General features: G+C 34.6%; 2 protein-coding genes and 1 pseudogene across 3 annotated transcripts in view; 2 read left to right on the forward strand and 1 right to left on the reverse strand.

Annotated features, from left to right (window-relative positions):
- The first annotated feature begins 1073 nt into the window (after positions 1 to 1073).
- LOC125841178 (sporulation-specific protein 12-like) lies at positions 1074 to 2732 on the forward strand. Of its 2 annotated transcripts, XM_049520241.1 has the most exons (4): positions 1074 to 1176; positions 1313 to 1688; positions 2350 to 2427; positions 2651 to 2732. In XM_049520241.1, the coding sequence occupies exons 2-4, from the start codon at positions 1332 to 1334 to the stop codon at positions 2699 to 2701; spliced, it is 486 nt and encodes a 161-aa protein (XP_049376198.1). In that variant the 5' UTR covers positions 1074 to 1176; positions 1313 to 1331; the 3' UTR covers positions 2702 to 2732. The 2 variants fall into 2 exon arrangements, with proteins under 2 accessions (XP_049376198.1, XP_049376200.1); XM_049520243.1 differs by lacking the exon at positions 1074 to 1176 and having other exon boundaries at positions 1243 to 1688.
- A 434-nt stretch (positions 2733 to 3166) lies between these two features.
- LOC125841173 (vacuolar protein sorting-associated protein 32 homolog 2-like) overlaps positions 3167 to 23814 on the forward strand; it is a 134413-nt gene continuing 113765 nt past the window's right edge. The window contains exon 1 of the mRNA XM_049520237.1: positions 3167 to 3178. The gene's annotated coding sequence lies outside the window, so the exon portion shown is untranslated. The remainder of the gene's footprint in view (positions 3179 to 23814) is intronic.
- Positions 8074 to 13417, reverse strand: LOC125841153 (uncharacterized; annotated as a pseudogene).

The following is a 23814-nucleotide window of genomic DNA, read 5'->3' on the forward strand; positions in this document are numbered from 1 at the left end:
GGGGGGGGGGGGGGGGGGGAATATTTGTTCTTTATCCTCTTTGTAGTTTTAGTGGATGTATTTTGAGCATGTTTGGATTTGGCGTCTAACTTTCGCAAGTAAAAAATTTTAATTTATAAATTTTGGTTTAATTATTATTTAGTTTTAAATTAAGTATTTATAAATGTTATTTAATTTACTTAAATACTAAAAACGCTAAAAATTAAATATTTATAATTTAAAAACACTTAAAATAAAATTAATTATATAAAGAACTCTTTCTTGTTGTGGTAGTAGGAGATGTGGCGTACTTTTTATAATTATTAATTAAGGTGCATACCAACTCATTCAACTTTCTACATCATTGTTATAGAAAAAATAGGAAATGCACAAAGTTATAGATTCAGGCAAATATATTTGATCAATCAGGACAGTGGTGAAATGATAAATATTTTTTTATTCTGTAAACAAGTTTTGAGTTTAAATTTTTTTGAGTCTGAAGTCGCCTTTATTATGAGCTGCTGTGAAATTGCTATAGAAAAAATCGGAAACACACAAAGTTATAGATTCAAGTGAATATATTTGACCAACAAGAAGTGTTGTGCTGAAATGATAAATATTTTTAATCAAGAAGTTTTGAGTTTGAATTTCTTTGAGTCCAAAGTCGCCTTTGTTATGAGGTGGTGTAAAATTGTTAAGGGGTACCATACTCCAATGTCATTTTACCGCAAATTCAAATTTAATCAGATTTCAATATCGAATAAAAGAGTAAAACACTTCCTAATGAAGTGGCTTGGAGAGTAAAACACTTTCTAACAAAAATGATTCCATGCCCAAGAGAATTGAACTTGAAACCTCTTGATTAAAAATAAAAAAATACTTATTACTTCACCACAATCTTCGTTGGTATTAAATCGTCATACTCAATAAGGTAGGTGGGTCCACAATAGATAGCTTGCCACAACAATAACAAATTCGAATCTTGTAATCAGGACACGTAACCTTCTCTATAATTCCGATCAGACGGCTCATACTCTGCCACTTGCACCCTACTTTTTTCCTTTTTTATTCACTTTTTTTTCCTTCTCAAATCTAGGACAAATAATCCATTGTTTCTCTCTCCTTCTTTCTGCACATTGGTTTCACTTTATTCCAAAAAGCCCCTTCCCCAAATCTCAGATCTATACAAACACAAAGGTTATTTTAGTAATTAAAACTCTTTACCCATAGTTTTTTCTTTATTTATTTTGGCAATTAGATAAAAAGGAAGAAACAAATTTGTTTTTTTTTATAAGTGAGTGATTTTACATACGACGAATTTTGTTATTTTCAGGTCACAAAAATCAATTGTGATGAGAGAAAAGAGTAACGGGTTAAGATCAATGGCTTCCCCGGAGAAAGTGGGTGGTGGTGCGCACGATAAGCGAGGCAGTGCGCACGATAAACACAACCACCAGAAAACCACCAAAAATGATTATGCTAACAACAACAACCACCACCACCACGGTGGCGCTGGAGGTTCTGGATCATCGGAAACTGCGCAGGATAACAAGGAAGAAGGAAATGAAGCGATTCCGATGGTGTGGCCATCTAAGTTTGTGATAGGCTTAACAAACAAGGAGAAAGAAGAGGATTTCATGGCTATCAAAGGCTCAAAGTTGCCTCAAAGACCCAAAAAAAGAGCCAAAACTGTTCAACGTACCCTCAATGTAAGCTTTTACTTTTCTTTTCCATTATTTTATTATTTTTCTAATCATTTTTCTCTTTATTACTAAATAAATTAGACTTGAATTAAGTAGTACTCCTTTAATTACATTGTGTTATCTTAATTATTAAAAAATATTAAAAGAATAGTATTTAGTGGGGCTACAATATTTATGGATGCGGAACTTTGGCTTTTTTGTGGTGGGCACAAAGGACTAGGAGAAAAAAAATGTGTCAGGGCCACAAGTGGGTGTTTTAAGTGGACACTTGGCTTTTTTGAAGTATACCATTAAATTTAATTTATCGAATTATTGTCAGCTTTAAAAATAACTATTAACTTGACTAAGTGAATTTAAATATACTTCAATCTTACAACACGAGTGAAATATATTTCTACACTTTAACACTTCTCTCGATTTTCTACGTCATGTGACAGATTTGAGGGTGTATATAAATTTAGTGGGGGAATGATTAGGTAGATGTGTCATTTATGTTAGGCCCCATAAACTTTTTAGAAGATAAAAAGGGACATAAGCAATTAAGATAGAGACGTAGACATAATGGTTTCATTTTTATTTCTTAAAATATGTAATAATTACCTAATTGAGCCAAATTTGTAGTATTACTATTGTTGTAATAAGGTTGTTGATTTTGCAATTTGTGTAGCTGATAAGTCCTGGAGATTGGCTATGTGATTTATCGTTGGAGCGATATGAAGTTAGAGAGAAAAAAGTATCCAAGAAGGTACAATTCTCTCTCGAAATTACTTTTTAATACTTTCTCCTCTCCGTCCCAGCGACACTTTTCGATTTCGAGATTCAAATAAGTTTTCATAGATCTTTGAAAAATTTTGAATTATCAATTATTGTGACTTATAATATTTTTTACATAATTTACAAATAGATACCGAAATTACTTTTTAATACTAATTTTCAGTTGTGAAATTTATTTTACGTTGTTTTTTCAGAGACCAAGAGGACTCAAAGCTATGGGAAACATGGAATCTGACTCTGAGTAAACCATTAGTGGTTTCATTGAGTGAAAAAAAACTAAAAAACTTCACGACTGAAAATATGAGCAGTTTGGTATTGCTCAAGATCAAATGTACTTTTTCGTCCTTTCGATACCCTATAATTTCGGGATAACTTTATCCGTGAACCAAACGATCTCAAGGGCTCAAGGTTGAATGTACTTCTTCGTTGGCATCAATTAAAAGATTAAAAACGTTAAATTTCTTGTCTTTACTTTTAGTTATTTCCTAACCAATTTTGCTTTTGAATTTTTTTAAAATAAAAATATGAGAAATAGAATAGTAGGGATGGCAATAGAGCTAATTGAGTATAGAGGACTTCATACTTATATTTCTTCTTATGCAAAAAGGTTCAAGGTTCCCCCGTCCAACTATTTCAGGTAGAGGAAAATTGAGACCCTATAGGGCTTCAGGTAGGCATCGGGAACCTGTGGGTTCGCCCCTTGTCTCCTGTTCAAAGTTTCTTGTAAACTTGTCACTACTTCTAATAGCTCATTCATTTTGTATATCAACCACCAACAAGGAGTCGTTTTGGTTATGCAATTTGGTCAGCAGACATGCCGTCTTCTTACATCTGTGGATCGGTAGGCCATACCCTAGGGGGGTCGTGGGCTGCTATTTGTACTTTATTTTGGGAGAATTTCGATTGAAAGAATCTCCATCTGCTCTACTACAGTCGTCAAAAAAAGACTCTATAAGAAAAATGTGAATTACATGGAGATTTTTTTGAGGATTAGTATGAAATTTTGCAGGAAAATAAGTTTCCTATGAATTTTCATACTAATCTCTAGGAAAATCCTCATGTAATTCACACTTTTATAGTGAGACAGTCTCTAAGTAGGTGCGGAGTAGGGTGGGATGGGATGGAAAGCTTTAGTTTCTAGTTTTTAAAAATTATGCGGTTGCGGGGGCAGGTGCGGATTTCCTCCTTCATGTTTTCTACTGCTTCTTGTTTGATAAAAATCTCAAATATTTTGCTATATCATTTTATATTTCACTTGCCAAAAAATTAGGAAAAGATTTATATGCATCTAGCTATTGAAATTTTTACAAATTGGTGTTGTGAAAAGTTTCAAACTTTTGGAGAAAAGTTTTTTTTNTTTTTTTTTTTTAAATAATTTAAACCCAGTAGTGAGCAAAAACGTGTTTGATAAGGCCTAACTAGTAGATTTATAATTTAAGGAGGAGGAAAAAGTCATGTCTTTTAGAGTAGTAGTATGAAAACCGGACGTCACATAAAAAGACAATCAACTTTGCTTTCAACATTAACGTGCAAAATTCACTCCCTTTAATTTGTTCAAGTAAAATCATTAATATCTCTCACAGCTTTGGGCGACCCCCTCCCCTTCCTCTTTTTTGTTGTTTCAAGCATGAACCTTAACTTACCGAACTGGGTTTAGTTCAACAAATTTTGTGGTATTCTAACAAGTTAGTTTAGACTTCAAATTCGAGATTCCACATTGATCTATAACATTGGTCAAGAATTTAACTACAATAACTTACTCTATGTATGTGGCAGTAATAACTTAAGTGAGATGGGACAAAGCGAGACGAAATTAAAAAGTGACGCGGGATGAGATGGAACGGATTGGAAATTTTGTGGGTTTGATTAAGCCCGCCCCGCACCATCTCATTGTCAGAGCAAATTAAAGAGATTAAAAAAAACAAAAACTACTGCAAATCTCTTTGTTTTGATGATCATTTAAACTAATGTGTGTCACACCCCTTTTTGTGCACGGCAGCGGAAGATTTTTTCCAATTTAAGTGACGTTATTGATTAAGAGATTATATTTAATTTTCAGAGTCGCCACTTGGAATTGAGTTATGGTGTTCCGAGTCACCTTTTTGTTTAATCCCTAATCATATGGAAATGACTCTTTATTTAGTCTGCGAATAAGAAATTCGGGTAAGGAATTCTGTTGACCTCGGGGAAGGTATTAGGCATCCCTCGAGTCTCGTGGTTCTAGCACGGTCGTTTTTATTGACTTATACTTATCTTGATATGTTTAGGATAATTTGGGTCTATATGTCATGGTTTGCTTATTTTTTAATTGTTGAATTTTTATTAGTCTTAAACCGGATGCATAAATGCATTCTCGGTCTTGACATTTGGAGACATAACTGTCTTCCCCTCTCGAGTTCATCACACCTCATAATCTCAATTTACACTTCTTGGTTTGAATTAACAAAATTAATTATCAAAATAATTTGGTCAAGGTGCGTAACCGCATCCTTGAATTTATTAAGTATCTCAAAAAGATGTGGAACCACATTCTTAATTAAGATGAAATTTAATTATTATTATTACATGAACTAACAAAACTAAAATAATATATATTTATGTTTATAAATAATGAGTTATTCTTATAAAAGTTGTCAATATACTGCATTAAAAATATTTCCTTAACTATTAGAATAAATAGTTTCAACATTCTGAAGATCTTAATTGTTTAGTGATATGCAAGATTCAAACAATTATATTTCGACATTATAATATCACAATTAAACACACATAAAATTAGAGCAATTTCATAACATTGGAATCAAGTATTATATAATGATGAAAATTAAATTATACACAAAAAAAGTTATATGGTACCTCTTGCGAAATCAATTCACGAAAAGAAAAAAAAAACAATCCTAATAAGGAACCGTGAACTCGAAATCACGAAAGTGAACCTCAACCTCAAATTTTGGTGAGTGAGAGAAAACATATAAATAAAATGTGAGTTCTTTTTTTCTAGCATTTTGTGTGTGCGTATATTTTTTTGTAGTGTGCAAATTGTATGTTGCTGACTCCTTTTTCTTTTATGCCTTTTCTTTTGTTGATCCTGCAACGTGAGTGTGTACTTTTCTTTTGAGTTTCTTTTTTTTTTTCAATGAGTCGTGTGTATTGCTTAATTCAAGAGGGTCTTTAGGAGACTACGTCCCATTATTTAGGAGGGTCCTTGCTATACTACGTCCCATTGTTCAGGAGGGTCTTTGCTACAGTACGTCCCATTATTCATGAGGGTCCTTGCTATACTACGTTCCATTGTTCATGATGGTCCTTGCTATATACTATGTCTCATTATTCATGAGGGTCCTTGTTATACTATGTCCCATTATTCAGGAGGGTCCTTGCTATACTACGTCCCATTGTTCAGGAGGGTTGCTATACTACGTCCCATTGTTCAGAAGGGTTTTTGCTACACTACGTCCTATTATTCAGGAGGGTCCTTGCTATACTACGTCCCATTATTCAGAAGGGTCCTTGCTATACTACGTCCCATTATTCAGGATGGTCTTTGCTATATACTACGTCCCATTATTCAGGAAGGTCCTTGCTATACTACGTCCCATTATTCAGGATGGTCCTTGTTATATACTACGTCTCATTATTCATGAGGGTAATTGTTATACTACGTCCCATTATTCAGGAGGGTCCTTGCAATACTAGTTCCATTGTTCATGATGGTCCTTGCTATATACTACGTCCCATTATTCAGGAGGGTCATTGCTATACTATGTCTCATTGTTCAGGAGGGTCCTCGTTATACTACGTCCCATTGTTCATGAGGGTCCTTGCTATATACTACGTCCCATTTTTCATGAGGTTCCTTGCTATACTACGTTCCATTGTTCAGGAGGGTCCTTGCTACACTACGTCCCATTGTTCAGGAGGGTCCTTGCTACACTATGTTCCATAGACTAATAAGACAAACAAACACTTACCCAATATGGACTATAATTCTTGTGCAATGTTGCCATTTAGCTCTTCGTAGACTAAATTGAACATCTAGGTTTTTGGATCTTTGATCTCGAAATAACTGTGCCCCTGCTTCAACAAAGAAAATTTGTGAGTTTAAAAACGTGGTGGTTGGTTTGTGGTTATGCCTTTTGACGAGGATTGCTCAAGTACTTATCGTGTTTTACATTTTTCCAACCGCCCAGTGCTCGTGATTGATTGATTGTATTTTCACCCAAATTTGCTCATTTTGAGGGACTTAAATCCAATATTTGCCTTTATGTCACGACACTCATTGTTTACCCTTTATCAAATCATGGACTTCTTCTGAATCCAAAACTTGCCGACAGATGATAATTCATTGGCCTGATGCTTTGCCTTGTACAAATTTAGAGTTGGTAACAAGTCTTGAAATCCTTTCTTACTTTCTTGACATAAACTCGACTCAAGGACATATGAAACAAAGCGATGAAACGTGGAAGAAAAATATATACTACATGAGAATAGCATAAAATGATTCGATGAATACTCTCTTTTAGAAAGAGAAAGAAAGAAAATCTTATCTGAGTGTGGTAGCCGACTCTACTGATCATGACATGCAATTTGAATTGATTACCCGATTTGTCCATCCAATCTATTCATAAACCATTATTGATTATCTAATCTTGATGTGGAGTTCCAACTATTTGACGAAGTCATAACTAATTTCAAACTCTTATTCGCCTTATGATGTCCACGAGGGTTTTTGCCACTAAAACTCTTTCACTTTGAATCCTTCAACTCACATTCGCCTCATGGTGCTCGTTAGGATTTTCACTAATAAAACTCTCTCATTTTTATTTCTCTCAACTCACATTCGCCTTATGATGCCCAGTTAGGGTTTTCACCAATAAAACTCTCTTATTTTTATTTATTTTTTTATTTTTTTATTTTCACAGCTCACTTCCGCCTTATGATGCCGAGTTAGGGTTTTCACCAATAAGACTCTCTTATTTTTTTTTATTTTTTTTCACAGCTCACTTTTGCCTTATGATGTCGAGTTAGGGTTTTCACCAATAAGACTCTCTCATTTTTGTTTCTCTTAACTCACATTCGCCTTATGATGCCCAGTTAGGGTTTTCACCAATAAGACTCTCTCATGGTTTCATCATTTGTACCCTTAACATACTTACTCTTGACATTTCAAAGGTTGATCCAAAGGTCTTTCTTTGATTGAAACACAACGTTTATACAAGGTTAGAAAGAAATGACAAGATGAAGGCTCAAATACGACTTTAAATGATGAGATTGACTTTAGCTTTGGGATAGAAAAAAAAGAAAATAAATAAATAAATAAAATGACTTTTGCCCCAATTTTTTTTTCAAACATGGAATTTTGGATTTTTTATTTGGTTAGACCGAACCCCACGCCAGGGTTGCCTACGTATCTTATCGAAACAAGAATCAGGTCAAACGTAGTTCATGTTGATTGATTTTTTTTTCTTTTATATGGAAGAGCCAAGGAAGCAGAAGAACCAAGGAAGTAAATTAAATCTCAACAAGGGTAACAACATATGAATTAATACTTAGACACAGAACCAAGAATCAACCTTTGAAATGTCGAGTCCAAACATAAGGGTTTCTAATACCCACATCATATATAATATCTCTTTACAGCATCAGCATTGATGACTATTTCTATCATTTTGCCTTCTACATCTGCTAAGTAAAGAGCACCATTGGATAATACCTTCTTTAAAATGAATGGTCCTTTCCAATTTGGAGAAAATTTACCTTTGACTTCGGCCTGGTGTGGCAGAATACGTCCCAACACTAATTGACCCTCTTCGAAACATCTGGGACGCACCTTTTTATTGTATGCTCGTGCCATTCTTTTCTGGTACAATTGTCCATGGCATACTAATGTCAATCGCTTCTCATCAATCAAACTTAATTGCTCCAAGCGTGTTCTGATCCACTCATCATCATCAATTTCAGCCTCTACAACAATCGGCAGGGATGGAATCTCAACCTCTGCAGGTATAACTGCCTCAGCCCCATAATATACCAGCGAATAGGGGTGGCACCCACTGACGTACGAACTGGAGTGCGATAACCCAACAAAGCAAAAAGCAACTTTTCATGCCATTGTCGAGAACTTTGCACCATTTTACGAAGTATCTTTTTTATATTTTTGTTGGCAGCTTCTACAGCCCCATTTGCTTTTAGGCGATAAGGAGTCGAATTTTGATGTTCAATCTTAAATTGACGGCATACCTCTTGCATTAAACGACTATTGAGATTTGCAGTATTATTGGTAACAATTGCCTTCAGAAATACCAAATCGACAGATGATGTTGAAATGAATGAAATCCACCACGACCTTCTTGGTCATTGACTTGAAAGTTACTGCTTCCCCCCACTTTGTAAAGTAATCAATGGCCACCAGGATGAACCTATGACCATTCGATGTTTTTGGTTCTATTGGTCCAATCACATTCATTCCCCATGCCACGGAAGGCCATAAGCAGACATCGCATGCAACTCGGAGGGAAGAGAATGTAACAAATCACCGTGTATTTGACATTCATGACACTTACGAACAAATCGTTTAGAATCCCGCTCCATGGTGAGCCAATAATAACCTGCTCAAAGTATCTTCTTTGCCAGAACATATCCATTCATGAGAGGTCCACAAACTCCTGAGTGTACTTCAATCATGATTGTTAAAGCCTCTTTAGCATTTACACATCTTAGAAGACCCAAATCAGGTGTTTTCTTGTACAATATGCCTCCGCTTAAGAAAAACCTGTTAGCTAGTCACCGAATAGTCCTTTTTTGATTACTAGTGGCATTAGTAGGACATTCTCCGGACTAAAGATATGTTTTAATATCATGGAACCAAGGTTTACCGTCAAATTCTTCCTCCACCAAGTTGCAATAAGCATGCTGATCACGAATCTGTATGTACAAAGGGTCGATATGAGCTTCGTCAAGATGTTGGAGCATCGAAGATAAAATTGCCAATGCATCAACAATCTCATTATGAACTCTAGGAATGTGTCTAAACTTTATTGACACAAATTGTCGACAAAGATCTTGTAAACAATGTTGATATGGTATGAGCTTTGGGTCATGAGTCTCCCATTCTCCTTGGATTTGATGGACCAGTAAGTCTGAGTCTCCTAGCACTAGCAACTTTTGGATTCCCATGTCAGCAGCTAACCTCAAACCCAAGATGCAAGCCTCATACTCTGACATATTATTGGTACAATAAAATCTAAGTTGGGCTGTTATAGGGAAATATTCCCTTGATTCATACATAAGAACCGCTCCTATCCCAACTCTCTTCTTGTTAGCAGCACCGTAAAAAAATAACTTCAATCCTTGATCCTTATCATGAATAACTTCATCATACATGACACCTCTTCGTCTGGAAAATAGGTCTTAAGTGATTCATATTCATCATCAATAGGGTTCTCTGCCAAATGATCTGCCAAGGCTTGAGCCTTCATTGCGGTCCGCATCACATAGATAATGCCAAACTCTGTGAGTAATATTTGCCATTTCGCAAGCCTACCCGTGGGCATGGGCTTTTGAAAAATATATTTTAACGGATCCATACAAGAAATGAGATAAGTAGTATAAGATGAAAGATAGTGCTTCAACTTCTGTGCTACCCAAGTTAGGGCACAACACGTTCTTTCGAGAAGGGTGTACTTCGATTCATAAACGGTAAATTTCTTGCTGAGGTAATAAATGGCCTGCTTTTTCTTCCCAGTGCCATCATGCTGACCCAATACACATCCAAAAGAATTATCCAATACTGACATATATAATATCAATGGCCTGCTCGGCTCAGGAGAAATTAACACATGGGGATTCGATAAGTAATTCTTAATTCTTTGAACCAACACAGGGGGATTCCATTCGACTATGGCTTTCTTTTTTAACAACTTAAAAATGGGATCGCAAGTTGTTGTGAGTTGAGCAATGACTCTACTGATGTAATTGAGCCTTCCTAGAAGGCTCATAACCTCAGTTTTGTTCTTTGAAGGTGGCAGTTCCTGAATGACTTTTATTTTTGAAGGATCTAATTTGATACCTCGTCGACTGACTATAAACCCCAAAAGCTTTCCTGACGATACTCCAAATACACATTTTGCAGGATTAAGCTTGAGATTATACCTGCGAAGCCTTTCGAAGAATCTTCTTAAGTCTTGCACATGATTTGACTGTTTTTTTGATTTAATGATCACATCATCCACATAAACTTCGATTTCTTTATGCATCATATCATGAAACGTGGTTGTCATTGCCCTCATATAAGTTGCTCCCGTATTTTTTAACACAAATGGCCTGACTCGATAACAATATGTACCCCATGGTGTGATAAAAGACATTTTTTCTGCATCTTCATCATCCATAATAATCTGATGATAACCCGAATAGCAATCCACAAAAGATGTAATCTCATGTTTAGCACAATTGTCCAACAAAATATGGATGTTGGGCAAAGGAAAGTCATCTTTTGGACTTGCTTTGTTCAAATCACGATAATCAACATACATTCGAACTTTGCCGTCTTTCTTAGGGACAGGTACGATGTTGGCCAACCAAGAAGGATATTGAGCGACTCGAATGACTCTGGCCTCAAGTTGTTTTGTGATTTCCTCTTTAATTATTACACTCATGTCATTTTTAAGTTTTCTCAATTTTTGCTTTACTTGAGGGAACTTATGATCAATCAGCAACTTGTGAACCACCATGTCAGTGCTTAATCCAGGCATGTCATCATAAAATGATGCAAAAACATCCTTGTAATCAAACAGAGCCTGGATTATATCCTCTTTTTGATGTCGAGCATGTACGCTTATCTTAGTCTCCTTAATATTTTCAGGATCCCCTAAATATATCGTCTCAGTTTCACTCATGTTTGGGTTTGATTTATTCTCAAAATGTTTGAAATCCCTGCTTACTTCTTCAAATACTTCGTCTTCATCATATTCGATTTCTTGACTTATTATTTCAGGATTAGGTCAAAGATTAGATTGTATTTTAAGATCCGGCGAAAAATTCTGCATGCATGTCATATCACTAGAATCGGCATAGAAAGAATTGTATAGAAGAAAACAAAATAAATATATTAGACTAAAATAAAAGCACAATTACATCCTATTGAAAAGGAAAATAGAGAGTTTGAAATAAAACGACGAGACAAAATACAAATTACAACTCTTGAATAAATCGGATGACAAAAAGAAAAACAAGACAGACTACCAAGACTTAATCTTACTGGGAGAGGAGTGGCCTCCCAATTGTTCAGCTGAACATCAGGACCAATGAATTACACATCTCTATCGCTAGTGCCTTCTTCGAGTTCAATCATATCAGCCTCGACAAATAAATCTTGAAAATAGTTGATCAATTCTTCGTGAACCTCCAGCACTGGCTTTGGGAGTGGTGACTCAGAAGATTCTGTTGTGCGGGCTTTGAGGAAATATTTGCATATGGGTGGTTAGGCTTGGTAAGTGACCATACATCTCTCTTCTGCTTCTTGGCCTTCGTTTTGTCATCGACTCTAGGCTTGTATCCTAAGCCAAAAGTACTAAGACTCTTTCGTGGACTCACTGAATAAGCTCTCCCTTGTAAGAAGATCCCCAAGCCTTTACCTGGTTCAAAACCATGCTTTCGCATTTCATTTACTACCATCACGAATGCCATGGGCAGTTGTGGTTTTGAAATGAGATTCCCCTCGAGGATATGCTCAACAACCACTACCTCAAAAGCTTGATAAACCAATGCCTCATTATCATTATTCGCCTTGATAAAAGGGAGGGAAGAGTCTTTGTAGACTGACAGATCCCCCTCACCATGAACAATCACTTCTTGTCGGTCGTATTCAAACTTAATCATTTGATGCAATGTAGAGGGAACTCCCCAGCTCTATGCACCTATGGTCTTCCCAACATTAGATTGTATGATGCATTGATATTCAACACTTAAAAATTCACGGTGAAATTAATAGGCCATATTTTTAGTATGAGCTCTATCTCCCCAATGGCATCTGTTTTGGACCCATCAAAAGCCCTAACAAATACGTTGTTGGGTCGTACCCTTTCAACATTAACATTCAATTTTTGTAGAGTTGACAAGGGACAAATATTTGCCCCAGACCCTCCATCAATTAGAACTCGAGTGACATATGAAAGCTCACACTTTACAGTGATATGAAGGCCTTGGTTATGTCCCGTACCTTCCACTGGTAGTTCATCATCTGAAAAGGTGATGCGGTTTACCTCAAAGATTCTCCCAGCAATCTTCTCTAATTGATTAACTGTAACTTCATTAGGAACATGTGCTTCGTTCATAATCTTCATTATAGCTTTACGATGTTCATCTGAATGTATTAACAATGACAACAAAGAGATTTGGGCTGGAGTTTTCCTTAACTATTCCACAATACAATAGTCTGACAATTCCATCTTTCTTAAGAACTCATCTGTCTCCCCTTCAGTGACTGGACTTTTAACTTGCATTTGGTCATTTTTATTTTTCCTTAATTCAGCCAGGGCATAGCATCTTCCCAAACGAGTCATTCCTCCTATTTCATCTACTTCTTCATTGATTTCTTTCCCCATGTATGTCACGACGGTAGACTCATAATTCCAAGGGACAGCCTTGGGGTTAGCCATTGGAAGTTGGGACACTGGCCTACTAATAACAGGTGGAATATGGGCTTCTTGCACGATCAAGATAGGCTTGTTTGGCCCTCTTGGAACAAACAATCTTGTCTCTCTCTGAATTGCCCAAACATCTTCAAGTGCTCCTTACACAGTTAGGATGAGTGTGTTTGATAGGCTTAACTTTTTCAACGTCCTTTCTTCCCCAGAAGGCACCGTTTTCGTCAAGTCAATAACATTCACCGAATTTTCCATGCCAGCTCCAACCTTACGGATTGGCTTGTATGGGACTGCAACTTCTTCACAATCATTCATCATTTCTAACATGTTTGTTTCAGTATGCCTGGATAGTGGATTTTGATTGATGTTTGGTCCATTTGGGTTTTCAACGATAATTCGATGAGTATCGATCAAATCTTAAATTGCCTTTTTCAAGTATCAACACCTCTCTATGTTCTGCCTTGAGGCATCAGAACAATAGGCGCAGCGTAGAGAATAATCTAGATTTCTTGGGGGAGGATTTGACATCTTTCTTTCAATAGAACTCAAAACATTCAACGTCCTTAATGTTTTAAACAAGCTAGCATATGATTCCCCAATAGGGGTGAATTCATCCTTAGCTCCATTTCCCCTCTTGTATTCTTTTCTAGGATGAAAAGGAAGTCTAACAGTATTTTGGTGAATTTGTGGGGGTGGTGGATGATTTTGAGGAATTGGAGCACGACATTGCGGATAAGAATGGGGGATAATTGGTTGTGAGCTGAAAACGGCATATGGAGAGTATGGGATGGGATATTGTGGAGTTTGGGAAGGAAAATAGTGTTGGGGGGATTATCTTGGACATAGGTCCGAGGCGCTGGTACAATCGTAGCTACATCCTCCCTTCTTTTCTTTCCTCCAATATTTCCAGAACCATTTTGAAGCACTTGTGTTGTGGCTTTTAAGGTAGCCTGATTTACAATCTTTCCAGACTTGATGCCATTTTCCACCATTTCCCCAACCTTAATAACTTTAGCGAATGTCTTCCCGACGGCAGAAAGCAAGTAGTGAAAGTAATCAGGTTCTTGCGCTTGGAGAAAAACGTCAATCATCTCCGACTCCTTCATTGGTGGTTTAACCCTAGCAGCTTGTTTCCTCCATCTAACGGCATATTCACGAAAATTTTCCATGGTCTTTTTCCTCGTATTGGCTAATGAGGAGCGGTCTAGCACAATGTCAATATTATATTGTAATTGTTGCACAAAACATCGAGTCAAATGATCCTATGTATGCCAGTTGGTAATATCCTGGTCTATGAACCATTCAAATGTAATTCCCACTAGGTTTTCTCCAAAATAGGCCATAAGCAACTCTTTTTTCCCCTCTGCACCCCTCAGTAGATAGCAATATCTCTTCAAATGAGCTATGGGGTCTCCGTGACCATCGTATTTCTCAAACTTTGGAGTTTTAAAACCAACAGGCAAATGGACGTGGGAAACATGCACAAATCGCTAAATGAGATGCCTTTGTGGCTTCCTAGTCCATGCATATCTCTTATGCTCTGTTCCAAACTCTTCATTTTCTTAGTCATCTCTTCATGTTCCTCATTCTTAACCGTCTTTTCAACTTCGATAGGGGAACTATATTGATGAATGTGGGGATACGAGCTTGGAATTTTAATTGCCTCTTCAAGGGTGTAACCATGATCATGACGAACTTTGGACGAAAGATCATTATTGGGCATCATTGTTGGCTGTGGAATGATATTAGTCGGCGCATTTGGCATAAAGAGTGGATTACTCATCATAGGGGTACTTAAAGGGCGCATCGTAGAAGTTCCAGCGACGTTGATTGTGTTAGCATAGGGGCCGAATCCAGGTGGATAAATGGGATCATTTGTCGACACTTGGATAGAGGGCGGCATGTTTGTATTTAGATAGTCGCGTATTGAAGAAGGCGGAGCATGTCCACTCGTCCAAGCTTCGTACATATCCGTCATTTGTTGTCTTAATGCCCTTACCTCTTCTATTGACGTTGTTTCTTGTGAAGTCATCTGGTTTCGGACCTCATCATGGTCAGACTCGTTCCCGTCTTTGTGGGCCATTTTCTTCTTCCCTTTTGACCTTGTATTGTAGGGATGTGATGTCAGCTTAACCACAAACCAATCACCTTTAAGCTAATTTGTATTTCTCTCTCTCTCTCTCTCTCTGAATGAAATAGCAAACATATTAGTGTTAAGGAATCGTGCATATTTCATCCACATATATACTTCTTAATATGGAAGACCTTATGTTTCATCCCGGCTTATCTAGGTATTTTCTCCTCTTTAGTTATTCTTGTTAAAAACATTTGATCGAACCCCTTAGGTTGCCTACGTATCATGTTAGTGCATGAATCAGATCTTTGCGTAGTTCGAGAATATACATTAACCCTTTCTTTTTTTTTCTTTTTTTTTAATTATATATTATTTATAGTTGTTATAGATATATACATATAGATATTACTATTTATATCTATTTATTCATTTATACTAATGAAAAAATGAAACCAGACATAAACATAACTTAACATATAATTTCAATGTTTGGAACATAAGTAGGAAAACGATGAGAAAATCGCTAAACAAAAGTCAATATCTTAAACAGACACGACCTAAACAAAGCGTAAAAAAGTAGAATGAATTAAAGCAGGACTTAAACTAAAGAAAACAACACTAAGGAAACAAATATTTGTATCAACCCTCATATCCCAAAGACATAAATGTCATGCTTGCATCCCCATCTACTTGCTCATGGAGATGGTGGTCTTACACGACCTCCTACACTCTGATATATATCTTGCACCGAATTCTTAAGGTACTCAGCGAATTCAGGTACTTCAGACAGAAATTGTTCATGGTTCATCTCTTGATAGTTTAAACCCATTTGGGCAGTGCAATCAGCCAAACGACAGACTTTTGGTCGAAGTGAATTGCAAGTCTGATTCCATCCTCGTATCTGTTGATCACGAGAGGCCACCATTTCTCTAGCACTTCTTTCTTGAGTTGAGACTGACTCTATTTCCTCTCGAAGTCTTCCCCTTTCGCGGATCCACTGAGCTCTCTCTTGATCAAAATCTGTCTGACTTTTCTGATCACTTGTCCTCAATTGTTGTTGTCGAGATACCGCAAGTTCCGCATCTTGTGTTCCCCTAATTGTTGCCAGATCAACTTGTCCTCGGAGCAAGGTTTCTCTCTGAGTTGCCTTGGCTCTTTCCTCATCGAACTCTGCTTGTTGTTGGGTTAGAGCGGCTCTAGCGAGCTCCAAGGTAATCACACATAGCCAACTCGATTTTTATTTTCATCTCAGTCTCATAGTCTATTGGTTCTTTCAAAGATCTCTCCGGCCTAACTTGTAATCGAGGTTGTTGCTCAAGCCAATTGGAGTATTCCGGGTGAGTTTCTCCTGTGTGAGTTTCTTTAACCATCGTTCCAATTCCCATGACTAAACAAACATCCCAAATTTTTTGGGCCAATCCTTCAGGAAGGGGAACCTCTGGTCCAACTTTAGACACAAAATCTTTCATATCTTCTGTGATAGGTAGAACTTGACGCCTGTCTATCTAACGTAAAACCCGCAGCGGTACATATGATTGCACAGCCCTAATACCCATCAATAATAAAAAAGGGCAAACAGATGACATGTGTATGACTTCTACCCAGGGGAACCAAGGATAATTCCAAGTGATCTTATCTTCCGTTAGCGAGCGAAAATGTTCAACCCATGCATTAACCCCTTCCGGACACCTGTATTTCTCCACCCTTTTGGCATGACTTGTAATGTAATCGCTTCGATCCTAAATGAACCTAGCCACCGTTAGAGATCGGTAAAGATGTTCTACTATTCATAGTTGAAGCAGTATGTTGCATCCCTCGAAGAAACGTTTCCCTTTCTGGCAGACAGTCAGAGCACGGTAGATATCAGCCAAAATCACGGGAACAATGGTATAATTCTTTTTTTCAATTAATACATTCACTACCCCGGTCAAAAGGATGTTAATCTTTCCTCCTCTCCTTGGAAAACCCATTGTTCCTAAAAAAGTTACCATAAAAGCAAACGTCTATTATCTTTCCATGTTTCAAAACTTCCCTTGTTGTTGAGTGTCCTTCCAAATTTCTTAAATCCGTCCTCTTTTCCATACCTATCATACAAAAACTGTAATGAGATCCAACCTTTGTCTAATGATTGTTCCTTGACTTTGCAAATGTTCAAGTGTTGAAAAAAATTTGTTGATGGATATGCCCCTTGGGCTATAAGCCTCTGATTATGTAACCTCACTCCAAACCCGGTAAAGCCAACTATTTCCTCCAAGGTTGGGGTCATTTCAAAATTTGAGAAACGAAAAACATTGTTGGTGGGATTCCAAAAGGACAACAGTGTTTCGATCACATCTCTCTTACGTTCCACTTGCATGATTCTAGTCAAGAAACCTAAATATTTGAATATTGTGCCTTGTTTTATCAACCCCATGTCATTCCACCATGCCCACAACTGCAAGGGAGTCAATCTACAACCTGAAGTGGTACATTCGAATCTCTTTTCCTTTTCTGACACTTTCTACGACCGGAATGAACCATGTTGTGCCTATGGAAAAAGATGCAGGGTCAAGAAACGCTCATATTTATGATACTTAATTTATGGACTTCTTATATTTGGGAAAGGGAAAAAAGATGTGTTAAACTTATATAAAATGACGCAAGTATTTTTCAAATAAAGACTTTAAGAAAAGGAAAAAATAAGCAACTTGTATTTATAAAGTGAATACAGTTTAAATGTTTGTCACTTGAAAAAATCATATTTAGAGCAATGTGGACAATAAATATCTAATTTATTTGGAATTTTTTTTTTATAAGCTACTTATACTCTCTCAAACAAGTGTTTATTCCACTAAATCTATTATTAGGAGTGACTATTACGAATTTTAATTTCAAGTGCTTGTAGATAGATCAAAAACGTGTTGAAGATAACATACTTTTAATATGACCATGATTAATACTCCGAGTCAATATAGGGGTTATATATATGATTTAATAAAGAATTTTTTTGTGTACAAATGGAAAAGAGAGAGGGAAAAAAAATCTCAAAATTAATTTTTCTTAAAATTATTGAAAATTTCAACATATTATTGGTAGGCACACCTATATATTAAAGTCTACTTTTATTTATAGAATAGATAGCNATATATATATTTCATTTTTTAATTATTTTTTTATTTTTTAAAGAAAAATATATAAATCTTAAAGAATTTATTTTAGAGGGAACCTAAAGCCGGTCAACAATCGAGGTCTTCCACAAAATATTTTACAAATAACACATAAAATGTACGTGTTAGTCAAGAAGAAGGTCTCCAGTCCTAGACGGACCCGATCCCTGTGTCGAGTTCCAATAAGTCAAATGCAAATTATGCAAATAAGCAGAGCCTACTAGGGATACGCCTATGTATGTTTCAGTTTTACTAGGTTCGAACCTAAAAGAGATAGATATCTAGACTGGCTTACTCGAGAGGACAACTTGAGCCAAGGAAGGGCAACTTATCGGTAGCAGCGCTATTCCGACTTCATTGCTGGTCCAACTTTACCTAACATTTGTGACTAAAATCCTTCACTGGGTGCCCAGACACTTCAGCTTTATCTCAAAAGAAATTGGGATGCATAACTGCATTCCCAACTACCCAATTTTTAGAGACTCAGATAGTGTACGAGAAGAAAGATTATATACAATTCAACAATATCAAAGCGATAAATGAGCAACAAGTAGCACATTAGGTTATCAAAACAATATATCCAATAAAATAATATAATAAAATAAAATAAAAGTCAAATATACAAAACTCGAATTCTGGTTAGTTCCTCAGCAGAGTCGCCAAAGATGTCACACCCCTTTTTGCGCACGACGGCGAAAGGGTTTTTCCAATTTAAGTGACGTTATTGATTAAGGGATTATTTTTAATTTTCAGAATCGCCACTTGGAATTGAGTTATGGTGTTCCGAGTCACCTTTTTGTTTAATCTCTAATCATAAGGAAATGATTCTTTATTTGGTCTGCGAATCAGAAATTCAGGTATGGAATTCTGTTGACCAAGGGAAAGGTATTAGGCATCCTTTGAGTCTCGTGGTTCAAGCACGGTCTCTTTTATTGACTTATACTTATCTTGATATGTTTTGGATAATTTGTGTCTATATGCCATGGTTTGCTTATTTTTTAATTGTTGAATTTTTATTAGTCTTAAACCGAATGCACAACTGCATTCTCGGTCTTGACATTTGGAGACATAACTGTCTTCCCCTCTCGAGTTCATCACACCTCATAATCTCAATTTACACCTCTTGATTTGAATTAACAAAATTAATTATTAAAATAATTTGGCCAAGGTGCGTAACCGCATCCTTGAATTTATTAAGTATCTCAAAAAGATATGGAACCACATTCTTAATTGAGATGAAATTTAATTATTATTATTACATGAACTAACAAAATTAAAATAATATATATTTATTTTTATACATAATGAGTTATTCTTATAATAGTTGTCAATATACTGCATTAAAAATATTTCCTTAACTATTAGAATAAATAGTTTCAACATTCTGAAGATCTTAATTGTTTAGTGATATGCAAGATTCAAACAATTATATGTTGACATTATAATATCACAATTAAACACACATAAAATTAGAGCAATTTCATAACATTGGAATCAAGTATTATATAATCATGAAAATTAAATTATACACAAAAAAAGTTGTATGGTACCTCTTGCGAAATCAATTCACGAAAAAAAAAAAAACAATCCTAATAAGGAACCGCGAACTCGAAATCACGAAAGTGAACCTCAACCTCAAATTTTGGTGAGTGAGAGAAAACATATAAATAAAATGTGAGTTCTTTTTTTCTAGCATTTTGTGTGTGCGTATATTTTTTTGTAGTGTGCAAATTGTATGTTGCTGACTCCTTTTTCTTTTATGCCTTTTCTTTTGTTGATCCTGCAGCGTGAGTGTGTACTTTTCTTTTTGAGTTTCTTCTTCTTCTTTTTTAATGAGTCGTGTGTATTGCTTAATTCAAGAATATAAGTTTTTTTTTTTCACACAAGACAACTACCGACTCAAGAGAAATTATTTTATATGTGGTGGAAATAGTTTTTTTTTAATTGAAACAAAATAACAAAACGAATTAAATGAATTTTAACTTTAAGTACTAATTAAGCAAAAATACATATGCAATTCATGAATAGAAATTGCCAACAGACTAACACATTTTTGTTTTTTTTTTTTAGTTATTTTTTTTTTAGGAATTCGAAAGTTATTCAAAGAAAATAATCCCATTTACTTGTTATTTGAATCGGTCATCAACAAATGGAATATTGTTTATAGGTGTCAAGTAAATGTTCTTATTTAATTTTTTTAATTCTTTAATTAAACAACATTTGTAAATAAATGAAAACAACTAAATACTTTTGGAGATAAAAAAAAAATTGTGAAATATTAATAGTTGAACTTGTCATGAATATCTTTTAACTTACATGATGATATAGAGGTTTTCGCATACTCACAATCTACCAAAGTTAAACTCAAACAAAATAAAGTTCATGACTATCCACATATTGTATATCAAGAAAATTGAATCTTTGAGTGTGTAAGAGATAATCATGTATTATACCATTGTTACTCTATAGTTAACGAAATAAAACTCTCAATTAATATAATTGGTATTATAAAATCAAAGAAATATTAATGGGGTTTCAACATACTAGATTTGAACAACTTCAATATATGGGATTCAATTCTTGCACAATAATGACATAAAATTATGCAAAAAATAAAATACAAATAACTGTTACCTCTTGTGAAAATTAGTTAACGAGAAGAAAGGACAAATAATCAGGAGCCACGAACTTGAAACCACGAAAACAAATTTCCAGATCTTCAATCACAATGTGAGAAAGTACAATGTATATATTGTTTTTTTAATTAATGCCTATATCTCTGTGTGTGCCTTTTATGTGTGTGTATTTTTTTTTCTCATGTACGTATGTGTCTATATATATAGGATAGATTTTTTTGCAGATTTGTAGTAGTAGTCTAGTGGGTATAGGAATGGGTAGTGGGATGTTTAGTTGAGGAGAACGTGAGGGAGTGGGAGTGTGTGGGGGGTTGGTTAGTTAGATTATTTAGGTTATTTTTTTATTTTTTAGCTTTAGTTTTATTCTACTTTTAAAAGAATAATAATTAACTATAAATAGTAAATTATAATAACGTACCAACTAATTATTTAAAATTAATAAAATCTAGGAAAAAGTCAAACATCTATAAACAAAAATAATTAAATAATACTAGCTTATTTCTAAAAACTTAATTTTAAAATAATATAGATTTTTGTAATCTTTCATTTCTTTTTTAACAAAAATTGAAAAATAAAACTTACCTTAAAAAGTGATTCTATTTTTGTTATTTTCAAATCTTTTAAAATAAAATTAATAAAATAAGAGAAAAGTCAAAATATTTAATTTATATTTATAAAAATATTTTAGCTCTAAAAATGGTGTAAAATTTTAAGTTCGGTCAAAAAGACGTGTTTACAATGTGAATTAGAAATGCTAAATTTAGGTCCACTTATCACTTATTGGCTGCTTATATGTAAGGATGACAATGGGGCGGGGAGGGGTGGGGTGGGTTTAAGGCTATGCGGAGTGGAGGCGGGTTTAAGATTGTGTGGAGCTGGTGGGATGCGAGGCGGGTTGAAGTGGGTTTTTTTAAAACTAATGCAGGGCAGGTTGCGGGTATACATGTGATTTTAACTTAATTTTAACTTTTTACATGTTATAAGAGTGATGAAGCATTATTTATTATGATAATTTCTTTAAAGCTACTAAAATATTTAAAATATTAAATAAAAATGGTTCAATAAAAAATACTATTGTGGGGCGGGGATGAGGCGAGTTGAAAATGAAAAAAAATTGTTATGCAAAGCAGGGTGAAGCGGATTAAAAATTTTGTGGGTTAAGCTTTGCACCTCCTCATTACCATCCCTACTTATATGACAAGGGAAATTAACAAACAAACAACTATCATTTGATGAATCACATTTTTATATTCTCCTTAATTTAAAATAGCAAAATGTAAGTTAATATTTTAAGAACTCGTGCTTTGTTTGTGGAAGTGATTTTGTGAAAATATTTGTTGCTTGCTCATTTGTATCACAAGACTTCAAAGTACCTTCTCCAATTAAAACAAGACTTTGAATACAGTGATGGTAATTTCTCCAATAAAAACAAATGTATTGTCATAAAAAATCTCTACTACACTAATTAATATCTGATTAAATCTACAAGAAATTTTCCTAATCAAACTGCTTAATAAACTTAAAATCTGCATTAAGTCTGCTTAATCAAACTACTTGATAAGCTACAAAAATTGTTGCATTATATTCAACCTCTGAAATTGATAAGGCTATCATTTCCGGCTTTTTTGAATTCCAAAAATCAAACGAGAAATTATATACTGTGTTTTTCTGCCACATGCATAGTCATTATCAGTAAAATCAGTAAATGTAAAATTTGTTACTTAAGAATTTCAAATTTCATGCTTTGTTGCCCAATGATATATTTCAATATTTTCTTTGCATTTTAAAGGTGAATCTTGTTTAAATTATGCATAAAATCTAAAGATGATGCCTATAGAAAGCAATGCTGCCATATACTACAAAACAAGACTAGACTTTCAAAATAAGTTAGCTAGAGCTAGAACTGATTATATTGAAGATTAGTAGATAATTATCTTGACATAACATGCAACTGTTGATGTCTAAATATGAGACTCATATTAATTTTTAGGTGATGGTTTTAGTGTTCAGACCCAAAATAATCATTTTTTGTAAAACAAACATGCAAAAAGTGACAATCTTTTTAGAGTCACCCGATAATTGGATTTGGTGTAATTAGATGTAATTACATTGTTTGTCCTATTTGGTTGACCATGTAATTACCTGGTCAGCAGGTAAGTGAGTGTAATTGGCAGGGTTAATTACACTCTCCAATTCACAGGGGATTGTGAATTGATGGTAATTACATGATATAGTTACAAGTTGATTACTTTTAAATTTCTTCATTTTATTTCTATTTTAGTTTTTTTTTTGTTTTAATTTATTTTTTATTTTTATTATTTTACATTCTTTTTTATTTTTATTATTCTAATATTTTCTTAAAATATTTTTTTATATTGTTTGTATTTCATTTCCTTTTTATTCTCAACCTTTATTTCATGTGATTCCAATATGCAATTTTTCGCATTATCTAAAAATATCATTAGTATAATTTTGTTAGTATTCTAATTTTTAAATTAAAGCAGAATTCATTGTTGAATAAAGTTATGGACTTACGTTTTCCTTTTCTTTTAAATCATATTTATGTATGTTATGTTGAAATTTGACAAAAGAGTACTATGATNGTATAATTTTGTTAGTATTCTAATTTTTAAATTAAAGCAGAATTCATTGTTGAATAAAGTTATGGACTTACGTTTTCCTTTTCTTTTAAATCATATTTATGTATGTTATGTTGATATTTGACAAAAGAGTACTATGCTAATTTTTTTGTTTTGAATTTAGAACTTATGTTACATTTTCAATTTCATTTGTTTTAGGAGTATTGACTCCATATTTTTCATTACAAGCTATTTTTTTTAAGTTAGACTAGATAGA

Source organism: Solanum stenotomum, chromosome 10 (assembly GCF_019186545.1).
Source record: "Solanum stenotomum isolate F172 chromosome 10, ASM1918654v1, whole genome shotgun sequence".
NCBI classification, from domain to species: domain Eukaryota; kingdom Viridiplantae; phylum Streptophyta; class Magnoliopsida; order Solanales; family Solanaceae; genus Solanum; species Solanum stenotomum.